This window comes from Rattus rattus, chromosome 5 (assembly GCF_011064425.1).
Source record: "Rattus rattus isolate New Zealand chromosome 5, Rrattus_CSIRO_v1, whole genome shotgun sequence".
Taxonomy (NCBI): Eukaryota; Metazoa; Chordata; class Mammalia; order Rodentia; family Muridae; genus Rattus; species Rattus rattus.
In genome coordinates this window covers 57,815,076-57,840,436 of record NC_046158.1, presented here as the reverse complement: position 1 = coordinate 57,840,436, position 25,361 = coordinate 57,815,076, and the positions used below count along the sequence as shown (strand labels likewise).

At 38.9% G+C, this 25,361-nt stretch overlaps 1 protein-coding gene across 1 annotated transcript; it reads right to left on the bottom strand.

Annotated features, from left to right (window-relative positions):
- Positions 1-243: 243 nt before the first annotated feature.
- Positions 244-23,184, bottom strand: Nup35 (nucleoporin 35). Its single transcript, XM_032903566.1, has 9 exons — positions 23,066-23,184; positions 19,644-19,814; positions 18,109-18,236; positions 15,922-15,976; positions 7,536-7,677; positions 5,007-5,076; positions 4,154-4,282; positions 2,945-3,109; positions 244-1,887 (listed from the first exon to the last, which is right to left on the bottom strand). The coding sequence occupies exons 1-9, from the start codon at positions 23,103-23,105 to the stop codon at positions 1,810-1,812; spliced, it is 978 nt and encodes a 325-aa protein (XP_032759457.1). The 5' UTR covers positions 23,106-23,184; the 3' UTR covers positions 244-1,809.
- Between the last annotated feature and the right edge of the window lie 2,177 nt (positions 23,185-25,361).

Sequence of the window (25,361 nt, the reverse complement as noted above, 5' to 3'; positions counted from 1 at the left end):
TAGAAAGGGACAGGAGGGTCCTGATCAGGGAGGATCATGACCAGAATGTACCGTGCGTACGAAATTGTCAACTTCTTACAGTGAAGGGGGAAGGGTAGGGTTAAAATTCTGTTAAAAGAAAAACATTAACTTAGTGCGTGCCCTGAATTTTTTTAATTAAAAACTTTTCTTTTAAGAGCCTTTTGCTGAGAACCTTACCAGTCAAAGGAGATAATCTGAACAAAAAACAACAAGGGACAGTAATAAAATGAAACTTTTTTCAAAGCTTTACAAGCATACAGAGGTACAGAGTATACATATACACAGAGTACATGTGTATATGTATTATATTTACACTCATAAGACATCACTGATAATGTCACTAGCACCTGCCAAGGCAGGAAAGCATTACTCTGAGTATGAAAAGGGAAAGGACTGGTATTTCTGTATGAACATATGCCACTGTAAGCAAAGCGTAGTGCAGAAAGGCTGCTACATAGGCTGATCCCAAAATATAATGCAGAGTAGAGACAGCTGGAAAAGTCTTACTGTCTCCAAACAACTGATATAGGAAAGCATCAATACACGGGCTTTACCACATTTTATCAAAGAATTCAGAGAAGGTTCCAAAGAAGGCATCAGGCCTGTACCTGTGTCCAATGATCAAGATAAGTTCCTTTAAAAGTGTGACGAGAATTAAATGCCTCTTCTTTTTATATAAAGTATGCCTATTACTATAAAAAACATGAAAGCAGAATGTGATTCTCTCTAGATATAATGGTTAAGATATGAAAAAATGAGGTATAAGTTGAAGCATAAATATATATACACAACTACATACATACACACATACATCTGACCAAATACAAGCACTAGACTATGTACTCAATACTCACAATTCACACACGTAGCTGCTTTACCAAGGCCAAGTGTATTGGATGGTGAGGAACACAGAGAACTATTTAACGGATTTAACTATTTAACAGTTAAACATGAGACACTACTAATACTGTGGCAACCTCTTAAGATCACGGTTGAATAAAGCACAACAACAAATAGTCAATTTGGGAAAATTACAAATTTCTTACATGACCTGTATTTTGCATATTAACAAACTTAAAACTCTATAGAAATGTTTTTTATTAATCAAAATATTTGGATGAAAAATATCTCAAATCTGAGAAGTACTCAAAAAAAGAAGGAAACCAGATATAAAAAAATGTAATGGTAATAAAATCTTGATTCTAGGCCTAAGCTATTAACATGTTTTCTATTATTTCAGTAAACTCTTAAAACTACAACAATAAATCGACCTTCCAAACAAATGTTCAGCACATAAAAATTGACAAAGTTTATTAGGAAACATTAGTGGTAGATGGTTTTTAAAAAGAACATAAAAGATGACAATCCACAAGACATATACAAAGATATTAAATACTATCTAAATTAAGACCATAATTCAAACTGCTAATCATAATCGCTGTGTCTTGGTAAAGCAGCTGTTGCTCTGTGGAATTCATCCATCTTCCCATGAAAGCCAATGAGACTCACTTCAAGCTCAATCATTTAATTACTGCAGTAGACGCCAAGGACACGGCACTAAGCATGCACTGTATCACAGAGCACAGAGCGCCATCTGGACGGCTTCTCTGCAGGTGTATCACCGCCATCTTTTAAAGTGCAAGCTACAAACGGGCTGTCTCCTTAAACAAAGGACTGTAAAGATGTATCTGAGATAGCTACCCCGCCCTGCCAGCATGTCACATGGTTATACAACTAACCCAAGGAAACCGGCAGTCCTCTGCTAACGCTCAGGCCAGCTCTCGTGCACTACCAACCGAACATGTACTCCATTGCTCTGGACACAAGACTTTCATCCTTTTTTGGTGTTTGTCGGTCAGAAATAACCTATTAAAAAAAACACAACAGAGAGAGAGAGAGAGAGAGAGAGAGAGAGAGAGAAGAGAGAGAGAGAGAGAGAGAAAAAGAAAAATGTATTAGGTTATTTCCTTAGTGGCAGGCAATTCTACAGTTAATGCCTAGCACTGAGCTATGTGAGTCTGACACTAAAATTTGGATATTTAGCACCTTCTAATTAGAAAACTAAGTAAAACCAAACCCTATGAAACGAGGAATTTAAAATACAGATCTAAATAGTAATAATAAAAAATTCCAATCTGTAATAATCACCAAATTTCTGGAGACCACAATGGGAAATTCCCCCACCCATCTGAGCAGCACACACACACTTCATGTGCAGGGATCCCAAACTGTGCCAAAATTCAGGACTCTTGGGAAATTGAGGGCCAATAACAATGTAAGCATCTCAGTTTCATATCATTCTTGAGAATGCAACTAATCTCTTTACACTTTTTTTTTTTCCCAGAGCTGGGGACCGAACCCAGGGCCTTGTGCTTGCTAGGCAAGCGCTCTACCACTGAGCTAAATCCCCAACCCCCTCTTTACACTTTTTAAATGACGACTTTCTCTTCTCTGATATTAAAAGCTGGTCACCTTCCTTTGATAATTGATACCACTGCATTGTTAAATTTTTGGTTTTGTTTACAAGTTTTATAATCAACTTGATAAAGTTTAATATTTTTTCATGCCAGCAATGTATATATAATATAGATATTTTGGTGTTTATACAAATGTATCTGGGGAGGAAAAACTTTCAAGATACTTTAAAAACTGTTTCTTTTGCTTTGCAGTACTGGAGAACGAACCGTATACCTGTGGCACATGCTGGATAAAATGCCTACCACTGAGCTATGTCCCCAGCCCAAATAAAGAAACTGCTTCAAAATTAAAGACAGTTTTCAAACTGGTGAAGGCTCTAACTTTAAAATGGGAAATTTAGAGGTCTGAAGGTTTTATCAAGGAAAATGAACAGTAAACACTTAACTGCACACACACACACAGATCTAGTGAAGCAGTAAACAGGCTACATGTAATCTAAAAATACCTGATAGTCACTAGTGGAGGCCTTGTATGCTGTGGCAAGAGGCCTCATGGTAGAAACCCTAGGAGTGCTTCCAGGCTGTGTTGGAGTGCCTAAGGTCCTAATCGGTGGTGTAAAGGCTAGAGATGGAGATGACAAGACTCCTCTGTCACTGTTTTCCATGACATTCTGGAGAAACAAAGAAACATCAGACACATCATCTAATACTATGTAATATTTCCCCCAAAACACACACACACACACACACAATTTATTAAAGATTGCTAGATTTGACCATATAAAGTTTTTAAGTAAACTTAGCTTTGAGAAGAGAGTATGTTTCTTAGCTAGAATTTGAGATCCAATCCACACCAAACAGCCTCAATTTAGCAATATACCACAAGAACAAACATGTTTTGGGAAAACAGGCTTCCAAGAGAGAAGGAATGAGAGAGAGGAATGGGAATACATGATATATGTGTATGAAATCTTTTTTCAATGCATCTTAAAGCAGACCCTATGATAAGTCAGCAAGGACAAACAAAAGAAAACCTAACTCATGTTACTGTACAATCACTATTGTGCGTCAGACAGTCCTAGGGAAGAGAGGACTCTGGAGGTCCCCGGTACTAAGTAAGCAGCCTCAGACTTTTGAGTCTCTCTTCCCTTCCAGGTTCCCTTAAGCAAGCTAAGAAACACTGTCTGCTTTGCTTGATTTGTGTGTGCACTGGCAACAGGCACAGAAACTAGTACGTAGCTTTCAGGAAAAGGTTTGCATATACTTATTTCAAGTATGTTCCAAAGGATATTTTTAAGTCACAGAGTTTAGCTCCTACTCCCTAATGTTGAAAAGGTCCATATGAAAAAGCTCTAGAGCATGTCAGGAAACTTCAGTCAGTTAGCATCCAGTCAGTAAAGCGTTTACTAACCCGGATATGCTCTGAGCAGAAGTCAGAGTGGGTTAGTAGTCCAGACACCTAAACTCTAGGCCTCGCTTTAGTATTCTACACAGGTTACTTAGGCTCTTTGGACCTTTCTTTCCTAAACAATGACGAGTGCAGACAGATAATCTCTAACATCTTGGGATTACTTTTGGCCTATTGTAATACCATGTTACAAACTAGGGAAAAGAAGAGTGGTGAGGCTAAAGGGCAAACACTAATGTTAATATTTACTGCACTCTTCATACAGACTAAGTAAGTTAATCCTTTCCTTAAACCAACCACGACTTACTTTATCTATACACGGCTTGACGCCAATCATAATGGATTCTCCAAATATTCTCCCATCTTTGCTTAAGGCTTTCCGGGCTTGCAGTTTAGACTGGTAACGAATATGCATCCAGTTGCCTGTGTTAGACATCTACAAAAGACAAAATTGTTTCATAAGATACAAAATCCATACCTAACATACAAACATGAGGATAGAACTGACTTTCATTTTTATTTGATCCCCTGTAAAAGCTTCACATTAGAATTCAGAAAGATCTGCGGAAATAGCTTCTATAACCCCTCTCCAGATCTGAACTCTCTAAAACAAAACATGTGGCAAATGTTCCCTGAAAGTAAAATAACTTCCAAAATAATTATCTCCTACAGAAGTTATATTAGCAACTACTATGAAATTTCTAAAAAGCTATATTCATGAGTATTCGTGAGTATGACTGTGTAGGAGTAAGAATTGAGATAACAGCAATGCAACCTGGGTATGTCCTGCAAGGTTGCTATAGGATAAGAGCTCTTTAGAGACTCTACAAGCTCTGGGCTCCCCACTTCCTCTGTTCCCAATAAAGCTTAAGAGAAGAAAAACCAATGTATACGAGACGTGGTCAGTCGACCTATCCTGAGAGTCTGAACCAGTTAAGAAGGGAGGGTGAATCCTGACGCTCACTCAACCTTAACTGTTCTTTCACAGCTAACACTACACAAGTTTGAGTCTTCCAGACTCCAAAGTAAATATTCTTTGAAATAAAAACTAAATTTGGATTCAGAAAAAAGACAAAATTCAGAAGTAGTACTTTTCAATTTATAACTTTTCTTTCCTTAACCAAAATGTTAATTAAAAAAAAAAATTTAGTGAGCCTTACCACGTGCTTTAAGATATTCCCGTATTGTGCAAACTGTAATAATATATAAGAAGCAGATGCTTGTGGAAACCTGGGGGGAAAATTGCCCAGACAAAACATTATGAGTACAAAAGCGAACTACTATACCCTTTCTTCTACATAAAGTCTATCAGTCCCCTTCGGCTCAACTATACTCCATGCCCAGAGCCATCTCTGAAATTTTTCCAAGTCCCAGTCTCATAACTTATTACCACAGCTCTTCAACAGCTAGCCAGATGCAGGTGTGCACATACGCATTACAGTACATATTTATAAGCAATCCTTAGGTGTATTTCAGACCAGAAGGATCTTTTTAAATTATAATACCATATCACTCTGCACCGAGTATCACCTTAAGTTTTCAGGCATTTAGTGCTCAAAAATAAAACTTGACATCAATAAAAAAGCTACAAAGTTACTTAAAGGCAATTCTCAAAAATGTAATAGCTATATCTTTAAAAAGATACTTTACCAAGTCTTACGCAGTTTAAACAGTTTACAATAAGGTATGATTACTTCTGTAGTCGAAATAATGACATGAGTTTCTATATGAAAACACTAACAGCTATTTCCAGTACAGAAAAAAAAATCTGAATTTTTTTAAACCACTATCATAAATTAACCTAAAAGTTCAAATAAACAGCTCTAAAGGGGGAAAAAAGGTGAAATTAAACACATAAAAGAATCAATAAAGTACATGCCTTTAATCCCAGCACTTAGGAGGTAGGGCAGGGAGAGCTCTGAGTCCAAAGCCAGGAAGCTAGAGATGAAGTGAGATATTGTCTTAACCACTCCTCTAGGTGTGAATAAAACACTGCACTCAGAACTCAACTTTCATTATTTACTTATAGATCTCTAGATATGGGATTTTTAGTTCAAAAAAAAAAAAGGAACAAATAAAAGACATGAAAATGAAAATGGCTACAAATGAGGATGGCATTTAAGAAAAAAACATGGTTTAAGGCTAGATGGCCACTTTCGATAAAATCTAATGTTCTAGTACTCTTTTTAAGAGTATTACCCAGGGTTGGGGATTTAGCTCAGTGGTAGAGCACTTGCCTAGCAAGCGCAAGGCCCTGGGTTCGGTCCTCAGCTCCCAGGGGGGGATATTATCCAAGATAATGGATAATATTTCATTACTACAGCCCCAAGTTGACAGAAAAGTTAAACTAGTTAAAGGAAGAACATATACTGTATCTTAGAAACACTTCTCTTAAATGATCAAAATAAAATGTTTTATGCCTTAAAAGAAAATGTTTCAGGAAACACATATAGAATAGTTAAAATATGAAAATAATAAGATACAGCATTGTAAAATCTTAAATATCTTTAAATAACTAAGTAAGTCAAGTGCGTTTTTTAACTACTTGAAATCCTCAAAGTCACACTTCTGAACCCAAAAACAGAAACAAATACACATGTTCAACACAGCTCCTACTTCATGAGAAAATAGAAAATTTTAAACGTTAAGAGGCAAAATCAACTCAACTGCCAGGGCCACTGCTTTGCAATGGCTTCCAAGGAAACAAAGGCACAGAGCTGCCCTGTTTCTCCGTGAAGCAGTCACAGAATCAAAGCAGTGGGCATTAGGGACTGTCCCCCAGTTACAGCTGGGGGCAACACCGTATGACTGACTTTCTACCACACACTCCGATTTAATTTTTAAATTTTAAAATAAATCAAATGAATAAAATCCAATAAGTACATTTATTGCCCACTATTTATTCTTCCCTCAAGGAGCCCTACATGTTATTTTTATATATTTTCCTCCCAAAATAAACACAGTAAGATCCAATATATTACAATATAAGTAAGGCAATCCTACTTTCATAAATAACCTGTACATGGTTTACTGTAAAGACCAAACTGGAATCAAAAGATCTCAGTTTCTGCTGAAATTCTTGCTATTTAATGGGTTGTAATCCTTTGGTGGGGAAGATTTGTCTATAGTCTTCGTCTGTATAAATGAAAGATTTCTAAAGTGTTTAACTTATGGCAATAAAAATTATCCATTTCATACTATCATATAGAGACAGACATTAACAACTGGGAATAATCTGTCATTTTGGCCTTAAGATAAGGTTTCACTCTATAGCTTATGCTGGCTTCAAACTTGCAATTAAATATTGACTAGGGGTGCCACCACTGTGACGTAGAACATATGTCAGCACTACCAGTTCAACCCAGCTGAGATTATTATAGTACAGGAGGAGCCACTACAAAATGCAGAAAAGGGATCCTGAATCTAGCAGGACAGCCTCGCCTTTAACAACCACTAAATAACTTGGGAAGAGTATGCACAAAGGGTCTTTGAACTCAGTACAAAACACAGCAGCAACAGAAGAGAGCTGATAAACAGACGATGGGGCAAACGCTGCCATGTGACCAGTTGTATATTTCAGGTGGCAGGTGTGCTGGTGTTTGCTGTCCCATCTTCCAAACCTTACGAACTATTTAAGAGTATGAGCAAATACTAGGGTGGGGATTTTTTAACAGGTCCAGAATCCTTACCCAAACACAGTCACCCAGGTGTCATCTAGGTGATCTTCTGAAGTCAGAGAATCTCCTTGAGTATAAAAAGGATCCAGTTGGGCAGGAGACAGTGTCGTCTTTCGTGGTTGACCAATATTTGCTGGACTAAACATGCTTTGCCCTATATTAGTAAATTTAGGAAGTTAGTTACCAATAAAAACATGGGCTTATTTTAAAGCAAAGACCTTAGTTCACAGGGCAAATTTATATTAAAAGATGACAATTAGATATAAATGATTTGAAACATAGAACTGTAGACAATAGCCATTTCATACTATCATATAGAGACAGATATTAACAACTGGGAGTAATTTGTCATTTTGTCCTTAAGATAGGGTTTCACTCTATAGCCTAGGCTGGCTTCAAACTTGCAATCCTCCTGCATCAGCCTTTTATGCTCAGATTACAGATACGTGCCACCACACGATTCTTTATTTGGTTATACTGAGATTAAGCAGTAATGTCTCATTATAAGCATGTTAAACATTTGCAAATTTCTAACAGATAAGTAACAGGAGCTCCTTTTCCTCCCCTAGACCTCAGTGCTGGGAATGACACCAAGAGTGTTACACACCTGAAGCCACTGCCTGCACTGTCACTAAGCTACACTCCAACACTTGGTTGTTTAAAGACACCTGATCCTCGTGAGTCTACAAAGATTGTAGATGTATGCCACCAAACCGTGCTGTAATTTTATTTCATCCCAAAGGTCTTGACTATATGTTTCTAAGTAGACACTAATTTTCTTTATCTTTTACAGTAGAAATAATTTATTCAATCCGGGAAATCGCTTCATATATATGGAACATCATTCTTGATGTTTTAAGTGTAGTAGTACAAATCATAAAAATATGAAAACAAGCACAAACAGCCCTAATGGACCCTAAATTCTAGAACAAAGACAGATATGTAATTCTAAAAAACATACAAGTCAAGAGCCTAACAACTGACAATTAGCAAAGAGACAGGCTATGAGCACAGGGGAGGCAGAATGAAGACGACAAAGAGCTCAATGCCAAGTGTAGTGAGTAGGTGGAGACAAGGGCCAAGGCAGGGCCCAAGACGGCTGGGGCAGGTGTTGGATAAAAGCAGGGCGTCCACTTCTTCCACACTGAGCACACTGAGGAAGAGTGAGAAGACCAGCACATATGGAAGCCCTTGAAAAACTACTGTAAGGACTGTGGTGTGTGCCTCAGATGAAGTGAAAAACCAGTGGAAAACTGTGGGCAAGAGTGACAGAGAAGGCCTAGAAGTATGAAGTAAGAGAGCAGAGTCCTGCTGAAGATTTACCCAGTCATTCCTCACATGTGTGATTTTACTTCCTAACAGGCCTGTATAGAAAACGGGATGCTCTAGTTAATAAGAAAGCAAACCATGGAAAAGACACTTGGAATTCCCATTCAAACAGGCAATCAGAAGCATGGGTCTCCCACAGTAACCTTAGTCAAACCTATATTTACCAGAGTATCAATATACAAGTGTAAATCCAGAGACCCTGAACACCACTAAGACCCTCCCAGGCTCCGGCAAGACAAATTACCTTTAATGTTTAAGTTTCATCTGCCTTTTCATTCTTGCCCTGTAAACACACATGACTTTTCCAGAGCTTCATTATGTGCTGGATAGACTGAGCACATTATGAAAATGTAGCTGTATCTTACCAAACCAGACACCAATCATTAGAAACATAAAACTTCACCACTCCTTATCATGAAAACTACCTTAGAAAAAAATATTTTTACTTCAAAATTATTGATTAGGTAAAATGGGTTTACTATTAAATGTAACAAATCACAAGCCCCAAAGGTTTAGTTTTAAATGAACATATATTTAAAATATTTGTTTTAATTTCCTATCTTTAAATGATGACACAGACGTCTCTAGCAAATGAACAAATTACAATAAGACCCATCTTTCCCCGTGGTCAGGTAAGTTCTGCTCCTGACTACCGCAGCCATAGTAATTACATTCAGTGTGTATTAGTTCCTCTTGCACATTGATGACCAAGAATCTAACAGATACAATTACAGGAGAAAAGGGGTTTGTGAGCTCATGGTTTCAAGGGGATTTGAGGCCATCGCAGTGGAGAAGGCAAGATGGAACAGCAGCTCCCTCTATGACAATTGGAGTGAAAGGTAGGGGAGATGTTAATAGTGCAGCAGATCAGGCTGGAACTAGAGGCCAAGCAAAGAGTCTCACCTCTACGCCACCACCTTCACTAGCCAGACCCTATCTCCTAAGAGCCTCAGAGCTTTCAAGATGGCAGCAGCTCAAACTGAGGAGGGGCATTCAAAACACAAACCTGTACAGGACAGTTCAAATTCAAACAGTATCATTCCACCTTGGCCCCAATGTCTCCTACTCATCTCATGATGTAGAATGCATTTAATCTATATCAAAGGTCTCCACAGTTTTAGTAGTGTAACATAGTTCAAACTCCAAACCACAGAGAAGCAAACTGAAGTTCTCAAATAAAAACTACAATGTAACAATGTATTTCTAACTGAAAAAAAAAAAAAAAAAGGTCACCTAAAATTTCAAACATCTCAACTCTCTTAAGTAGGCTACATAACTTGGGCCTAGAAAACCATCTAATCCAACCTATTGATGTCGTCTTTACTTTGGGAAAAAGGTTAGATCAAACCAGACCTACTATGCTTATTTAAAATCCTCAGTGGGCTCAGTGGGAGGCAAAGGCACTTTCCTCTAAGAAAATGACTAGTAACTAGAGTTGCGTCCCTAAGATCCCTATGGTGGAAGAGTCTACTTCTACAATCTGTCCTGACTTCAACATGCATGTCATGGCAGGTGTACATACATCCAAGGTCAAAAGAAATGGGCAGAGAGGAAAACAACCTAAAAGAGGGCTAATCAAATACATTCTGAGAGCCTTGGCTTTGAGGGTTCACTTGACACAACGTAGAGTCTCAATGAGGAACTGGCTACGCCAGTCTAGTCTGTAGGTGTGCTCGTAAAGGATTCTACCGACTGTATAACTTAAGTGAGAAGCCTTGTCTTCTGTGGGCAGTGCTGTCTCCTCACTGGTATGCAGAACTGTAAAGACTGAGAAACTGTGCTGAGCACAGACATGCATGCACGGACTCACACTTCTTTGCTCTTTAGTGTGGATGTATTTTCAATAACTTTTTTTTTAATGTATGCGAGTCGCTGTCTTCAGACACACCAGAAGAGGCATCAGATCCCATTAACGATGATTGTGAGGCACCATGTGGTTGCTGGGAACTGAACTCAGGGCCTCTGGAATAGCAGTCAGTGCTCTTAACCACTGAGCCATCTCTCCAGCCCTTGAACAGCTCTTTAAGTCGCTGTTGCCTGGGCTTCTCCACAATGATAGGCTGTAGCCTGGAACTGGGGGCCAAATAAACCTTTTTCCTTTCAGTTGCTTCTATGGGGAACACCACCACAGGAAGAGAAATCATAACACACTATAACACGCTAGACAATGATTCCTCCTGTCATCACAGATGGGTTTAATAAGTAAGATATATTCTGAAAATGAGACATTAATAATGGAATATCTCAGGAACTGGAGAGTTGGCTCAGTAGTCAAGAGCACATAATCCTCTTGCAGAGGACTAAGTTTAGTTCCCAGCACCCATGTCAGGCAACTCATACCTGACTGCAATGCCAACTTCAAGGGACCCAATGTCCTCTGTGGACACTACTTAAATATATATTCAGACTCAGACACACACGCACACACACACACACACACACGCGCACACACACACACACACACACACAATTAAAAATACATCTTGCCAGTTACAGCGGCCAATCTTTAGTCCCAACACTTGGGTGGCAAAGTCAAGAGGATCTCTGAGTTCAAAGCCAGCCTGGTCTAAATAGCAATGTATAGGCCAAACGGGGCTACACAATGGTACTGTGCCTGATAAACAAATAAATAAATAGATAAATAAATAAGCCTTATCAACCATCTCATTAAAATCTAATTAATTCTTACTACAAAGATATGCCTTTAATAAGCCAAAGACAATAAAAGGTCCATTACTATAAAACCAATTCAATTTTTATGCCCTATATAACCATTAAGATACAGTTTAGTTTTGTCATATCATGTAATAAACTTCAAGCAAGAAATTAAATTAAGGCTCAAGTTGAGACAACCATTATGACCTTTAAAAAGACAAGTAAAAATTAAGTCTCAAATGAATAAGCAATCTAATTTTTGCCTTGTCAACTAGTCTAAAAATTGCAATTACTTATAGTAATCTAAAGGTATTTACATGAGTTTAGAATAATTGCTCCTCACCAAGCTAATATTTAATTGCTCCACTGATTTCACTTCCTCTAAATCAAACTTCTGGTACCTAGACACTATGCTTAAGATGAGAATAAAGTGCCTATCAAACCACATGAGATGGGACTATAATTTATCTCCCTTGGTAAATCGCTATCCAAACATCCTTCACAAAATCAAATTAACCGGAAGGCAAAAGCCCTTATTACCCTTCAGTTAAAGAACCAATCCAATACTTTCAAAATAAGTGAAAACAAAAGAAAAATTACAGGAAATTTCAAAAAATGTGATAAATGAACACTAGAAAAAGAGATCTTGGTCTTGATACCTTCTCACCATGAAAATAAGTAGGACAAACACGGAATAAAGAATTTTGCCTCAGCCCAATAGACACACTAGAGCCATTGTTTGGAAATACCTACACCAGGGTGGTTTCCCCAACGATAATATTTTTCTTAATCATGGTAGGCTCCTCAGATTGAACATAATAGCATATAGATTCACAGTCACACCAGACAAATCACAATAGCACTAGCAATGGTTTCTGAGAGTCTTTCATATAAATTATCAAAACTTAAGACTCATTTGGTAACCTCCAAGTTAATATCCAATCTATCCGAGGGTATGAAAGTCCTGAATATCCTCACACTCACAATCTGTGACTGAAATGAGGATAAATTGGTGGGTACTTTCCTTACCATTTAAGATCTAACCTACTTACTGATCCAAATATACGCTAGACAATGGATAAAGTGCCCAATGAAGCCTAGGGAACAGTACACCACTACTCCCTACAGCCCCTCCAGGCAACTAATAGCAATCCATCTAGAAGTCTCTACTGCCTTGACTTTACCACAACTTCCTCCTCATTACAGAGAATTTAGTAGGTAAAATATATTTCTAAAATGAGACATTTAGAACAGAGTATATTAGGGATTGGAGAAATAGAGATTTACCTGGAAGCACACATAACAAGGAAGGTGCTACTCATCTCAGCCAGATAGATAACTGTCACTGTCTCTGTCTTAGAAGACCTGGAGGTATGCTGCTCTTCAGCCTGCTCACCATGGCTTGTTCGACCAGCTTTCCTATATAGCGCGGGACTGCCTGCTGAAGAGTGGCACTGCCCACTACGAGCTGGACTCTCCCAGATGAATCACTGAATCAAGAAAACGCCCCACAGACTTTCCTACAGACCAATTTGATGGAGGCATTTTCTCAAATGAAGTTGCCTCTTTCCAGAAGACCCTGGATCCCAACCCCATGAAACCAAGGATCTTTTTCTCTCAAGAAATGGAAGCTAAACACTTCAAAAACCAATGAGCCCACTCATAGAAGAGACAAGAGGGTATGTGAAAATGACAAGAGGGTAAAGTGAAAATCTGCATACTGAAAATGAATTTGCCTGTCTGTCAGAATACCAGCCAGGCAAGACTGATTAAATGTCTACTAAGACTTCTTTGAGAAAAAAAACTAGAAGGCAGGGGCAAAAACTACATAGGCTAAAATTACCCTCCTTGTATCTCTTCCCAAAATATTTGGTATATTACCCAATTCTCTTACAGTGCAGTACAGTAAGAAAGTAAGAGAGTTTCTATTAGTCTGGACCTCAATTCCAAACCCTGCCCATGTAAAAGACTCCATGCTGCTAGCTTTTTAGTGTCATGTTCAATAAGTACGCTTCAATCAACAATGACAAAATAAGTATAAAAAACTAGAAAGGAACAGAATGTAAGAGTACTATTAACCTCCACTGGTGAGGCATCGTTCAAAGAGAACAGGATGCTACATTTTTCTAGCTTCATTCAAAGAACAAAAGTAGAAATGAAGATGCCCAGAAAAGAAAGACCCATTGAGGAGGAAGTCTCTGAGAAGGTAGCATACAAATGTGAATGGCAACAGAGGAAAAAACCAAAATTTCAAACCTTCAAGGGATCCAAATGCAAACAAGAGGAATTCCCCAAAGACAGAAGGCGAAAGGAAGCAAAGAAGCATACAAGATCCATACACGAGCTCCTCAGAGCTAGGGCTACGCCTTACGGACTCCGTCAGTACGCCAGGGAACAGAAGAAACCCACCAAAGCACACTATGAAACTGAGAACAGAAACCATGGAGAGAGCACGACTTTTCTCTCAACAGCCACGAATCATCATGGCAAATAACTTCCACAGAATACTAGAAAATAGAACATCAAGGAACTTTGTCTCTGAAATTTCAATCTCATATAGGATTAAAAAGAAGCAATTCCACCCCGAGTTTTGAGTTTTACTTATTCTGCAACCTTTATGATAAAACTACTCAAATGAGTGCAAAGCACAAAGAATAAAGAAAATGGGAGAAAAACAATTATAAAAAACAAGCTCAACACAGGAAATGAAGGCAAATCCTAGGATGACAGTTGTTCACTATTCTGAAACAACAAACTGCCAAGAGAATGATGTTCTCAGCCTAAAACAAAACAAACAACAAAAAAGTGCTTGAAGCTGGCCATTTTATAAAAAGAGAAACAGGCATCATAGGAACAGAAAACTTCCTTACAGGGAGGGAGTGGTGGTGTTCTGTTCCCTAGGCTCCTAGAGTGTGAGGACAGATATTCAGATTTGATGCCCTCAGACAGATTGGATATAAACTTGAAGTTTACCAAATGAGTCTAAGTTTTGATAGTTTATGTGAAAGGCTCTCAGAATCAGGAGCTGCTCGCTTTCCTTCTGTCTAGAACATTATTTCCTTACCACCCTCACTTCAGGTTTTGGAACAAAATTTTATTTTTTCTACCTGTGAACAGGTAAAATAATGCCCCCCAGTGATGTTCATAACCTAACCTCCTGAATATGGAGACTATTCTGTAGCATTTGGCAAAAAAGGATTATAGTTACAGGTGGGATTGAGTCTGCTAATATCTGGATTCTTAACAGATTCAGGAGGGCAATATATTCACAGAGCTACTAAATAAATGAATGAATTTAGATATAACCACAAGAATGCTCAGTGTGGTGCACACCTTTAACCCCATCACTTGGGAGACAGAAACAGATCTCTGTGAATTTGAGGCCAGCCTAATCTACATGGCAAGTTCATGACAGTCAAAGCCTCATAGTGAGACTGTTTCAAAACAAAGAATGGTCAATGAGTAATTGCTAACGTTAAAGTGGAGGGAAGGGAGCCATGTCTAGAACAGGGAAGGTGGAAACTGCACTCTCAGTAGCGTCCTCCACAAATTACAACAGCCTTTCCAATGCCCTCATTTAGTCATCTTCAGAATGGCAGCACAATACACAGCTCGGCTTAAGCCACACCCAGTGTATGACAACTACTAAAACAGCAACAACTCCAGCATAGGACTCTGACATGTAGAAAACCAAGCCTAGCCAGAGGAGACAGCACAGCTATCATCCTAACTCCCGAGAGGCTGAGACCGGAGGGCTGGAGTTAGGAGACCAGCCTGAGCTACTTATTAGCAACACTTTGGTCCAGCCTTCCCAAAAACCGCAAAAAACCCTTTAAGTCCCTTCTACCCCATACCCTCTCCTCTACAGAATGTATTGGCTTCTAATGAGATTCCTAATCTGCTTATTTGTTTATAAATATAAATCCTGTGACCAATGCTGTCTATGTGAGGACTGTCTACTCTGAGCAGCTGAATACATTCAGTGGAAAGGCACACGTGTATAAAGGACTATGTCCTGAGGATGACACAGAAGAGTGACGAGAATGCTGACCAGGGCATTATAGAGAAAGGCAAACCAGGGCTTATAAACGCAGTGGCTGTTAGGCTTCCAGCTCAGTGTCAATGCCCTTTAAAATGCCTATACTGTTTGATCTGAGTCTTCTTCCCACTTGTGGCAACTCTTTATTTTATACGGTTTTTAATAATTCAAGACTACTTCAAAAATCTATTAAGTATGCATTTTTAAATTCTTTAATACTTTGGTAGACTGTCCTATCTGTAAATTCACAAAGCAATCTACATAAAGCATCGCCTTCCTAAAGATTACTGACATTTCAAACAGCCTCCAAACTTAAAGAGTGAAAGTGTTGGTGAACGTCAGAGCAGAAAACAGAGGCTGAGTAAGAGGACTCACCAGTCACAGGAGTTGTAACTCCAACAAGAGGACTCTGCAACACGGAAATGTTTGCCTACATGAAGAGAGGGCTAAGTTAAAACAAAGTTCTAACCGTGCACACACACAGTACTCACTAAACTTCAGCAGATAAGCTTCCAATAGATAACTGAACTCCTACAATGTACTGACTAGAGCTGCCCCTTCAGCTCACACTTCCAAAGGTGGAGCAGCACTCTTTATCTTAAGCAGTATTAACCTAAAATATGGCAAGATCAAACTTCCTTTGTCTTCTTTAGTATATATTTTAAAATAGAAAGCCTGAGGCTGCTGACCTGAGGCTGGTGAGAAGGCTCAGGGTAAGTGCTCTTGCTGCCAATCATAACACCTGAGTTCAATCCCAGAATCCACATGATAGGAAGAGAGGGCCTATGCCTACAGGCTATCCTGTGCCTCCACAGGGCATCTCAGCACTTGTGTGCCCATACCCCATACACACATAAAATAAATAAAAACCTAACTTAAAAGAAGTTACATTGGATAAAGAAAAATTTTTATTAAGAATTAATAATAGTAACGTAGTAGCTCTTTGGTCTTATTTCCCAATGAACAATACTCAAACTAATGGATATAATGATAATTTCATCAAATTCACACAGAAAAAGAGAAAAATAATGCAATTTTAAACAAACTATAAAACAGAACACATTCAAATGACAACAAAAGAGAACTTATATTTAACACTCAGTAAAATATTACCAAGAAGAAAATATTAAGGATCTCTAGATAAGAAAATATTTTAGAGTTAGAAGTCCATTAATAAAAGCTGGAGAGATCACTCAGATATTAAAAGCACTTGCTGCTCTTCCAGAAGTCCTGAGTTCAGTTCCCAGCAACCATGACAGACAGCTTGCAGAGGCTTCTAAAACCAGCCCAGGGGAATCTTTTTGACGTCCCAGGGCACCCACACAGTAGCACATATCCACAAAAGAGATATACACTCACAAATAAAAATAAATCTGTTTTAAATTCTCCTATAAACAGAACAAAAGAAACAAAAACCCCACCATCCACTATCCAACTATCTGATCCAAACCAGAGCTAAGAATGGTATCTTTGGGGCATAACTAATTTTGGCCCTCATCTACTAATAATGTTCATACTTCAAAGTCAAAAACATTGGTATCTACAAGACTTGTCAACATTTTAAATAAGTTAGTAACTAATGCTAGTTCTTTTCATGCCTCAGAATAATGACAATGGTCATGAATCAGAAGCCAGTGGTTCTCATACTTAGCTGCACATCAGATTTTACTTAACCTTCAGAATGACCTCTATTCAGGATGCTCTGGATGTGGTAAACTTACAAAAGCACTGCCCATTAACAATGTTACCTATGCAAACCAGGCACTGCATCACTCCAGTACCGAATCATCACACACTGACTGAAGCACACTAAATGATCAGCTCATCAATTTGCGGGAAGCAGCCACTTTAGTAACAGAATATTGGTCTTATATAAATAAAAAAATAATAAAACAAAGCTCCCAAACCAGGCATGGTGGCACATACCTTTAATTCCAGCACATGGGAGGCAGAAACAGAGATCTGTGAAAATTCCAGGCCAGCCAGAACTACATGGTGACATGCCGTCTCAAAACCATCAACAACAAAGCACTCAAATCGTTATTAAACATTCAACCTCCAAATATAATACTGAATTTTCACTTTCTTTTTTCCAGAAAAAAATACACAAATCTTATACCTAAACAAGTGGAATGGTTTAAAAACTAATTATACTCTACATTTACAATAATCAGGTTGGGAACATAGACATTCCTAGTCCATAGAACTACTTACATGAAAAAACAATCTATAGTCTAGCACCATTTTCTTTTTTGGCTAATAGAGGATCTTGCTACACAGAAGAGGCCAGCTTCAAAGTCTTCATGCTCTTGCCTGCCTTGCATAGCCTGCCTGGTACTGGGACTGTAGGTGTGGCCACCATGCCCACCTCAGGATCATGACATCTTACATACATTTCATGTTAACCAAGAGTACATGTGTACTCAATGCTTACTCTGTGTTCATGGTTACTTCAGAATTAGTATTAGGAGAAACTTTCTAATCACTGACCTCACTGTGTAACCACACAAAACCACAAAATGACTACGACCTCTTGAGCATGGGAATTCATTTTTTTATCACCTGTCTTCTTGAAGGCAGAGGTGTTGATCCAAGTCCTGGGCTGGAAATGTCGTCATAGATACTTCTAACAGGTGGAGCCCCACTTTTATCTTTATGAGCAGGTACAACTGGCTGTGGTGGTGAGCCCCCTACAACACAAAAACAGTCAGGGAAGAAACAAAGTAACTGTTCACCTCTCTTGCAAGGTCTATTTAGTCTGTGGTTCTGAAATAACTTGTTTCCTACAGCTATTCAAACCCTAATGTTTACAGTCACCTGAGGATCTTGTTTGAAGTCAGGCTCTGATTCAATGGTACAAGTGGAACCTGTCACTACTCCTCTGACAAGCTCCCAAGTGACGTCACAATGTGGGTGAGCTGCAGAATGCACTCTGAATGAAAGGTTTCGGAATAAACCGCTATTGGAAATTTTAGTTTTTAAAAAACACATGTAAGATTGCTTTTTCTACTATATGCTTAACATTCAATACCCAACATGATCAATCTCAGGGCCACACACGATTTATGCCCTTGGTTCCAACTACCCAGGAGGCTGAGTTGGCTGATCACCTGGATTATATATAACAAAGTCAAAGCCAGGAAGAACAGCATATCAAAACCCTGCTTCAAAAGAAAATATAATTCCATTTCTTCCTTCAAAATAGGTCCTTGAAACAACTTCACTATAACTTTACCTGAATAATTTAAATCACTCCAGTATGGAATTTGACTATCAAAATTAAATAGATCCTATTTAACAGAGAAAAAGGACTAACTTTTGTCACATGAGCAATGCTAAACAATAAAACAGCCCAGGCCTTTGCTGACATTGAACAGCTTCAACAGCTGTCTACTCCAAGTGCAGACTAGAGAGCAATGCTGACCTGCGGTTAGCATCGTGTTGCCACTAAGGAGCAAGTTTGTCCAGCTATTATTTAGCTTCAGGTTCTTCTTCTGAAATACTATTTTTTTTCCTTAAAAAATAGAGTTCTTCTAACCTATCAAACTGATTTTTAATGGGAGAAATATAAAAGGGTTAGTTAGCATACAGTGTGGCTTAACACTTAATCAAAAGCCTGAAAGAAAAAAGTATAGCTTCGTTTCTTGTGGGGTTTCTGGTAGTTCCTTATTGGTTTGTATTTGATTATTTTGAGACAGGTCTCCTATGGCCCAAGCTGACCTCCAAGAATCACAATGAGGGAAAGAATGTGCTTGAACTCCCAATCCGCCTGCCTTTACTTCCTAGATGATGGATTATAGACGTCCACCACCAGGCCTCGTTATATATAAGGCTCTTTAGAGAGGGTCTTACCCTATATCCCCAGCATGCTGAAATACCCTATGTGGCCCAAGCAAGCCTTGAACTCACAATTCTCCTACATCAACCTAAGTGCTGGATTATAGGGGCTCACCACCAGGCTGGGCTAAGGTATAATTTTATAATAAAAGTATTTAAAAACCAATGTGTTGGTGAGGGAGAGTGTTATACCATTACTTCTCTGAAATTCTACTATGCATACCAATATACCATAATACCACCATAAGCAGTTAACCCACCTGCAAGTAAAGGTGACCTCATTTCCATTACTCCTACTGAAGGGCCGCTAATTGATCGAGGTTGTGGAGTCACTGGAGCTGGTAGATCCCCCATTAAAAATCCAGGTAAGAACTGGGCATTAGCGCCTGGCTTTGGAGATGTAGGTGAACCCAACATCATCGGTTCAGATCCTAAATTAATCAAAAGTGGAATAAAATAAAGCCATTTCCATTATAGACCTTCCCAAACAGATATAGCAATTTGTGATAAAAGTTGAATAATTTAACCAATAAAACTTAAATACTATGACCTTTTGTTGAATTTATTTTAAAAGCTGTTAAGAATTCTTTCCAAAATATAAAATGATCTCGTATTTACAATATTAACCTTTCTCCCATTTGTTTACGATACTAGAGATCCAGTCCAGGACTTTTTGCTCATGTTACACAGGCTCCTACACAAAGGTACGCCCACAAGGTTAAAACATTTGGAAAACTGTAATCAACAAAAATTTTCCTAACATAAAACCAATCTTAAGAAAGAATTAATATTTTATAACCATCAATTCAACATTTATCTTCTAGGGTTGAAGAGATGCCTTAGTAGTTAACAATCACTGGCTGCTGTCCCAGGACATAGATTAAATTCCCAGTGCCCAAACGGTGGCTTACAAAACACCAGTTCCATGAGATCTGATGCCCTCTTTTGGCTTCCTGAGACACCAGGCACCCATGTGGTACAGGACATTAATGCAAGCAAAACATCCAAGTACATATTAAAATATATATAGAGTTCTAAAAAGTTAACCTCAAGTGGCAGATATGATTATTCCCATTTTGAGGATAAGAAAACTATAACTGAATTACACAGTAAAATTAAGCAGGAAGAAAAGCACAGGCCACATAGATATGTGGCCTCAGGCTCTCTTAGCAAAATGAGCATTCAGGGTAGAATGCACACAGCTTTTATTATTATATAGCAAGCATAGCATTTAACCTGATAGCTAATATTTAGTAAGTACTTAATGTCTACCAGCATCTTATGGTACAAAACCTTGGTAAAGTGATAATAAAGAATTTGCATTTCTCTGATGAACATTTAATTTTCTGGCTTAGGTAGTAAGCCTCTGTATGATTTACTGTATTCAGAGAAGTCTGATGCTTGGCATGAGAGTTATGTGGTTTTTGCTAACTACTGCTTAACCTCTAAATAGCCTAAATACTTGTTCTCTGATCTTCAAAAGCTTTCAATAACTTATCCTTCCTCTTTTTCCATTATTGTAGATCTGGATATTAACCGTTTAAGTTTAAAAAGAGAGAAGAAGGTGATGGAGAGATGGCTCAGTGGTTAAGAGCACTGACTGCTCTTCCAGAAGTCCTAGTTCAAATCCCAGCAACCACATGGTGGCTCACAACCATCTGTAATGAGATCCGATGCCTTCATCTGGTGTGTCTGAAGGCAGCAACTGTGTACTCATATATAATAAATAAATCTTTAAAAAAAAAAGAGGGAAGAAAAAAACAAAATAATTCGGAAAGATAAAACAAGTATCAAAAAAGGTGTAAGGCTGGATGCTGGTGGCCTTTAATCCCAGGATTGGGGAGGCAGAGATAGGCAGGTCTCTGTAAGTTCAAGGTCAGCCTGGTCTACAGAGTGAGTTCTAGACAGCCAGGGGCTATACAGAGAAATCCTGTCTTGAAACTCACACCTTCACACCCTCCATCCATAGATATATGGATATATATATATATACATCCATATATACATATATACACATACATACACACTAAGGTGTAAATATTGTAATGCTTTTGTAAAGCATGTTATGTTACATAGTGCTAGTACATATCTCAAAAGAAAGTTAAACTCAAACCAGAAGTCTCAACAAAAGCAGATCCTAAATAGATATTTAGAAAAGACCAGTAACAAAATATAAGGCTTTTGATAACATCACAAACCACCATCTACAACGGGGGAAGTTATGACAGGTATAAGAGTTAGGTCAAGGCCTGGTGAGGTGGTTCAGTGGGTCAAAGTCCTTGCTATTAAGCCTAAATTCAGTCCCCAGGACATATAACACATCCATACACTTGCACATTATATAAAAATCTAATTAGGTCAAGAAAAAATAGGTCACCTAAATACACAGTGATAAAGTAGGAAGCCAGACTGTCACTAACCCTCCCTTCACGATTGAACATAAAGGCTTAATGACTGCATCCTGCATGTCTGAAATTCCATTTCTCAATCTCTGCCCCTAAATAGTAAATCCTGCACTGTCCTACTCAGAGAGCAGTGTGCTGGTAAGGTGTTGAGAGGATGTCAGACCTGAAAAATGTTCAACACGTGACTCTGAACAGTAAATGTCAGACAACGTCAATTCTACGCTAGGTAATATACAAGAATGTGTTTGTTCACATTTATTACACCGGAAAATATGCTCTCCAAAATGTTATTGTTGAACAGAAAAACCTAGAACTGCTAATGAAATGTCCTGATCTCTAAATAATATAAGAACAAAAATCTGAAAACAAGTTTTAATGCCACAGTGTATCTACATCATTAACATTATTGGTTCTGTTTTTCTAATGCACTAAAAAAAATTAAGTTACATTATTCTTTTTTCCCTATTGTTTTTGGCTTCTTGTTTTGTTTTGGATACAAGGTTTCTTGGTAGGAACTCTGTAGACCAGGCTAGCCTTGAATGCAAGAGATCTGCCTACCGCTGCCTCCCAAGTGCACCACAACCGCCCAGCAAAGTTACGCTATTCTTAAAACTTTTACCCAAAAGGTGGCAAACATTACATGCCACTTGGAGCTACAAAGTTAATCCTGCACAATATATACAATGCTTGCTCTCTTTAACCAGCTCAGAGAGTTATAAACTAATACTACGGTACGTCTATGAAACTGTAGACAGGTTGTTTTGTTTTCTGTTGTAGAATATGACCGTTGTCATTACTCACAAAACTTAGCGGGAGTGGGGAGTGTCAACACGTTAATTTGTTTTTACCAAATACGGCATACTCGGAACGTTTCCCCAATAATGGGTATGAATATTTATAATCAACAGTAGCCCAATGGAGCTGCGTTCCAAAGTAAAGGGCGGAGGATGTGGAGGGAGCCAGGTTATACATTCTAGGTCACACATTCATATACAAATTTCTTTTGTGACGTTAAAACAGGACCTAGAAACTTAGGTAGCCCCGCGGCAACTGATTACCACTGCGACTAGAGGTTCACCGCCCATCCTCGTGGTCGCTTTCGGGGTGCGGGGCAGGTGACCACAGTAGAGTCGAGCGCAGTGCAGGGATCCCGGCTACTGCCGCCCAGATGTCATCCGCCACAGTGCCCAGCCCCCGCTCCCTCCGTAGCGTGTGGCGGTCGCCTCCAGGTCCACAGCGCACTGGCTGTGCCACGGGAGAGGCCGCGGTTCACTCACCCAGCGTGGGCGCCTGGGGATCCACCGCAAACGCTGCCATCGCAACGGCCGCCACCACTCCAGCAAGGATCTTCCCAGTTTTCAAAAATGGCGGAAACTCTTCTTACCGTAAGAGCCGCGCGGCCTTATGGGTTGCGTAACTTCCGACCATGCTCTTTGCGGAGGGTGTAGGCGTTTCAGCCATTTTGGAAGAGGGCAAACTTCTATACCCTATCTGGGATTCTAAGGAACATTTTATGAAGATGGGGGGAACAACGTGGGATCTCTGGTTCTAAGAATAGCAAGCCTCCTGAAATGTTGTTTATGCTTCATACAAACAGATTCCCTTGCTCTCTTGATAATTAGTGCGATTTTTGCATCGACTTCCCTAACCATATATTCCTTTTCAACTTGATTCCTGCACTTGATATAGGACGTTTGTTTCACAAAGTATTTTTTCCATCATCTATATGTCATTTCTTTTAAATAGTGTTTTGTGAGAGTAATTTACATTAAAGCATAATCAAGGTTTATTACATCAAATAAATATAAATTTAAATTGATTTTTTAAAAAAGGATTAAAAAACCCAGGAGCCACATGCCATTCTGCCCATGACATCCCTGTGCGCTTCACTCTGCTGTGACATCTTCACTCTGCTACCTTTCCTTAGAGTACATGCATGTACTTTATATGTGTTAAAATACATTTAGTTTTGGCGGGGTAGTGGGGCACACACCTTTAATCACAACACTTGGGATGCAGAGGCAGGCAAATCTCTGAGTTCAAGGCCAGCAAGGTCTACGGAGGGTTCCAAGACAGCCAGGGTTACACAGAGAATTCTATTTCAATTGAATTATATTAAATTAAGTTAAAAGGCAAGTCAATAGCCTTAAGCCTGATACTGTGTTAAATTTATTAGTCACCACAAGGGAGTCAGGTATAAATCGTTACACAAGCTTGACCACTCTTGGGAAAGTGTCAGTAATGATTGGGAGATAGCAGTTTCTTCCTGGACAGGCAATACCGCAACACTGCCATCAGGTCAGATCTGCCTGTCACCTCGTCACAATAATGATTCCAAATTAAAGGACAGATTCCAAGAAATCAATTTTATTTTGTTTGGTTTGGTTTTTGTCGAGACCTGTTTTCTCCGCATAGTCCTGGCTATCCTGGAACTCACTAGTAGACCAGGCTGGCCTCCCTGACTCTGCCTCCAGAGTGCTGGAATTAAAGGTGTGTACCACCACCACCCAGCCAGAGTTAAAATTTTAGAACCATTTACAAGTTCAGTTTACTTTAAGGAAAAAAAAATGTGCTGAGTGCAATGCTGTGTACCTTTAATCCCAGCACTCAGGAAGCAGAGGCAAGTGGATCTCTGCAAGTTCAAAGTCATCCTGGTCTGTACATAGTGAGTTCCAGGGGAGAGAGAGCCACATAGAGCGCCCCCCCCAAGGATGAATGAATAAATATTTAATATGAGTGTGAGTTGCACATACCAGAAGATGCACGTGTTGATCTTATCTATATGAATGTTTAACACAAAAGCACATTAAGCTTGTGTTGGATCACCAAGTAATTGGTAACTTAAAGCATCACAAAAAAAATTTTTTTTTGAGGCCAGAAATCCAAACTATATTTTAAAGGGTTCCTATCAAGGCAGCAATGGGACTGGTTTCTTTGGAGACACAAGAGGAACATGTGTTTCCTTCCACTTTCTGAAAACTGTACTTGTTATTTTTGTTTGTTTGTTTGTTTTAAGATTTATTTATTTCATGTATGTGGGCACACTCTCACTGTCTCCAGACACACCAGAAGAGGGCATCGGATCCCATTACAGGGAATTGAACTCAGGACCTCTGGAAGAGCAGTCAGTGCTCTTAACCACTGAGCCATCTCTCCAGCAACCAACTATACTTGTCATTCGGCTGATAGCACCACTCCTGTCCAGTCAAAGTCAAGAGGCCTAGCATATTCTCTCTCTCTCTCTCTCCCTCCCTCCTTCCCTCCCTCCCTCCCTTCCCCCCACTTCTTCCTAAAGCTTCTATTATCATGTAACTAACACCACCATAGTGACACATGTCCTCTGCCTCCTTTCTAATGGTTCTTAGGGCCCACTCTCAACCCAAATAACTCGTTTGAGGTAATTAGGTCAAAAGTCACATCTGTAAAAACACTTGTATATGTTTTTGAGAAGAGGAGCCATTATCTTTTCTTTCTTATTTTCATTTTGTCAGTAAATATATGAAAAATTAATTACAAGTTAAAACAAATATTGGACAAAGAATAATTATCTAATATAACTTATTTGCTGCAATT

Coding starts and splice junctions, on each gene's coding strand:
- Nup35 (XM_032903566.1), bottom strand. CDS start 23,105: ATGGCAGCGTTTGCGGTGGATCCCCAGGCGCCCACGCTGG. Junction 18,237..19,643: donor GAGGTCACCTTTACTTGCAG/GTGGGTTAACTG, acceptor TTTGTGTTGTAG/GGGGCTCACCACCACAGCCA. Junction 7,678..15,921: donor AGTTACAACTCCTGTGACTG/GTGAGTCCTCTT, acceptor TTACTAATATAG/GGCAAAGCATGTTTAGTCCA.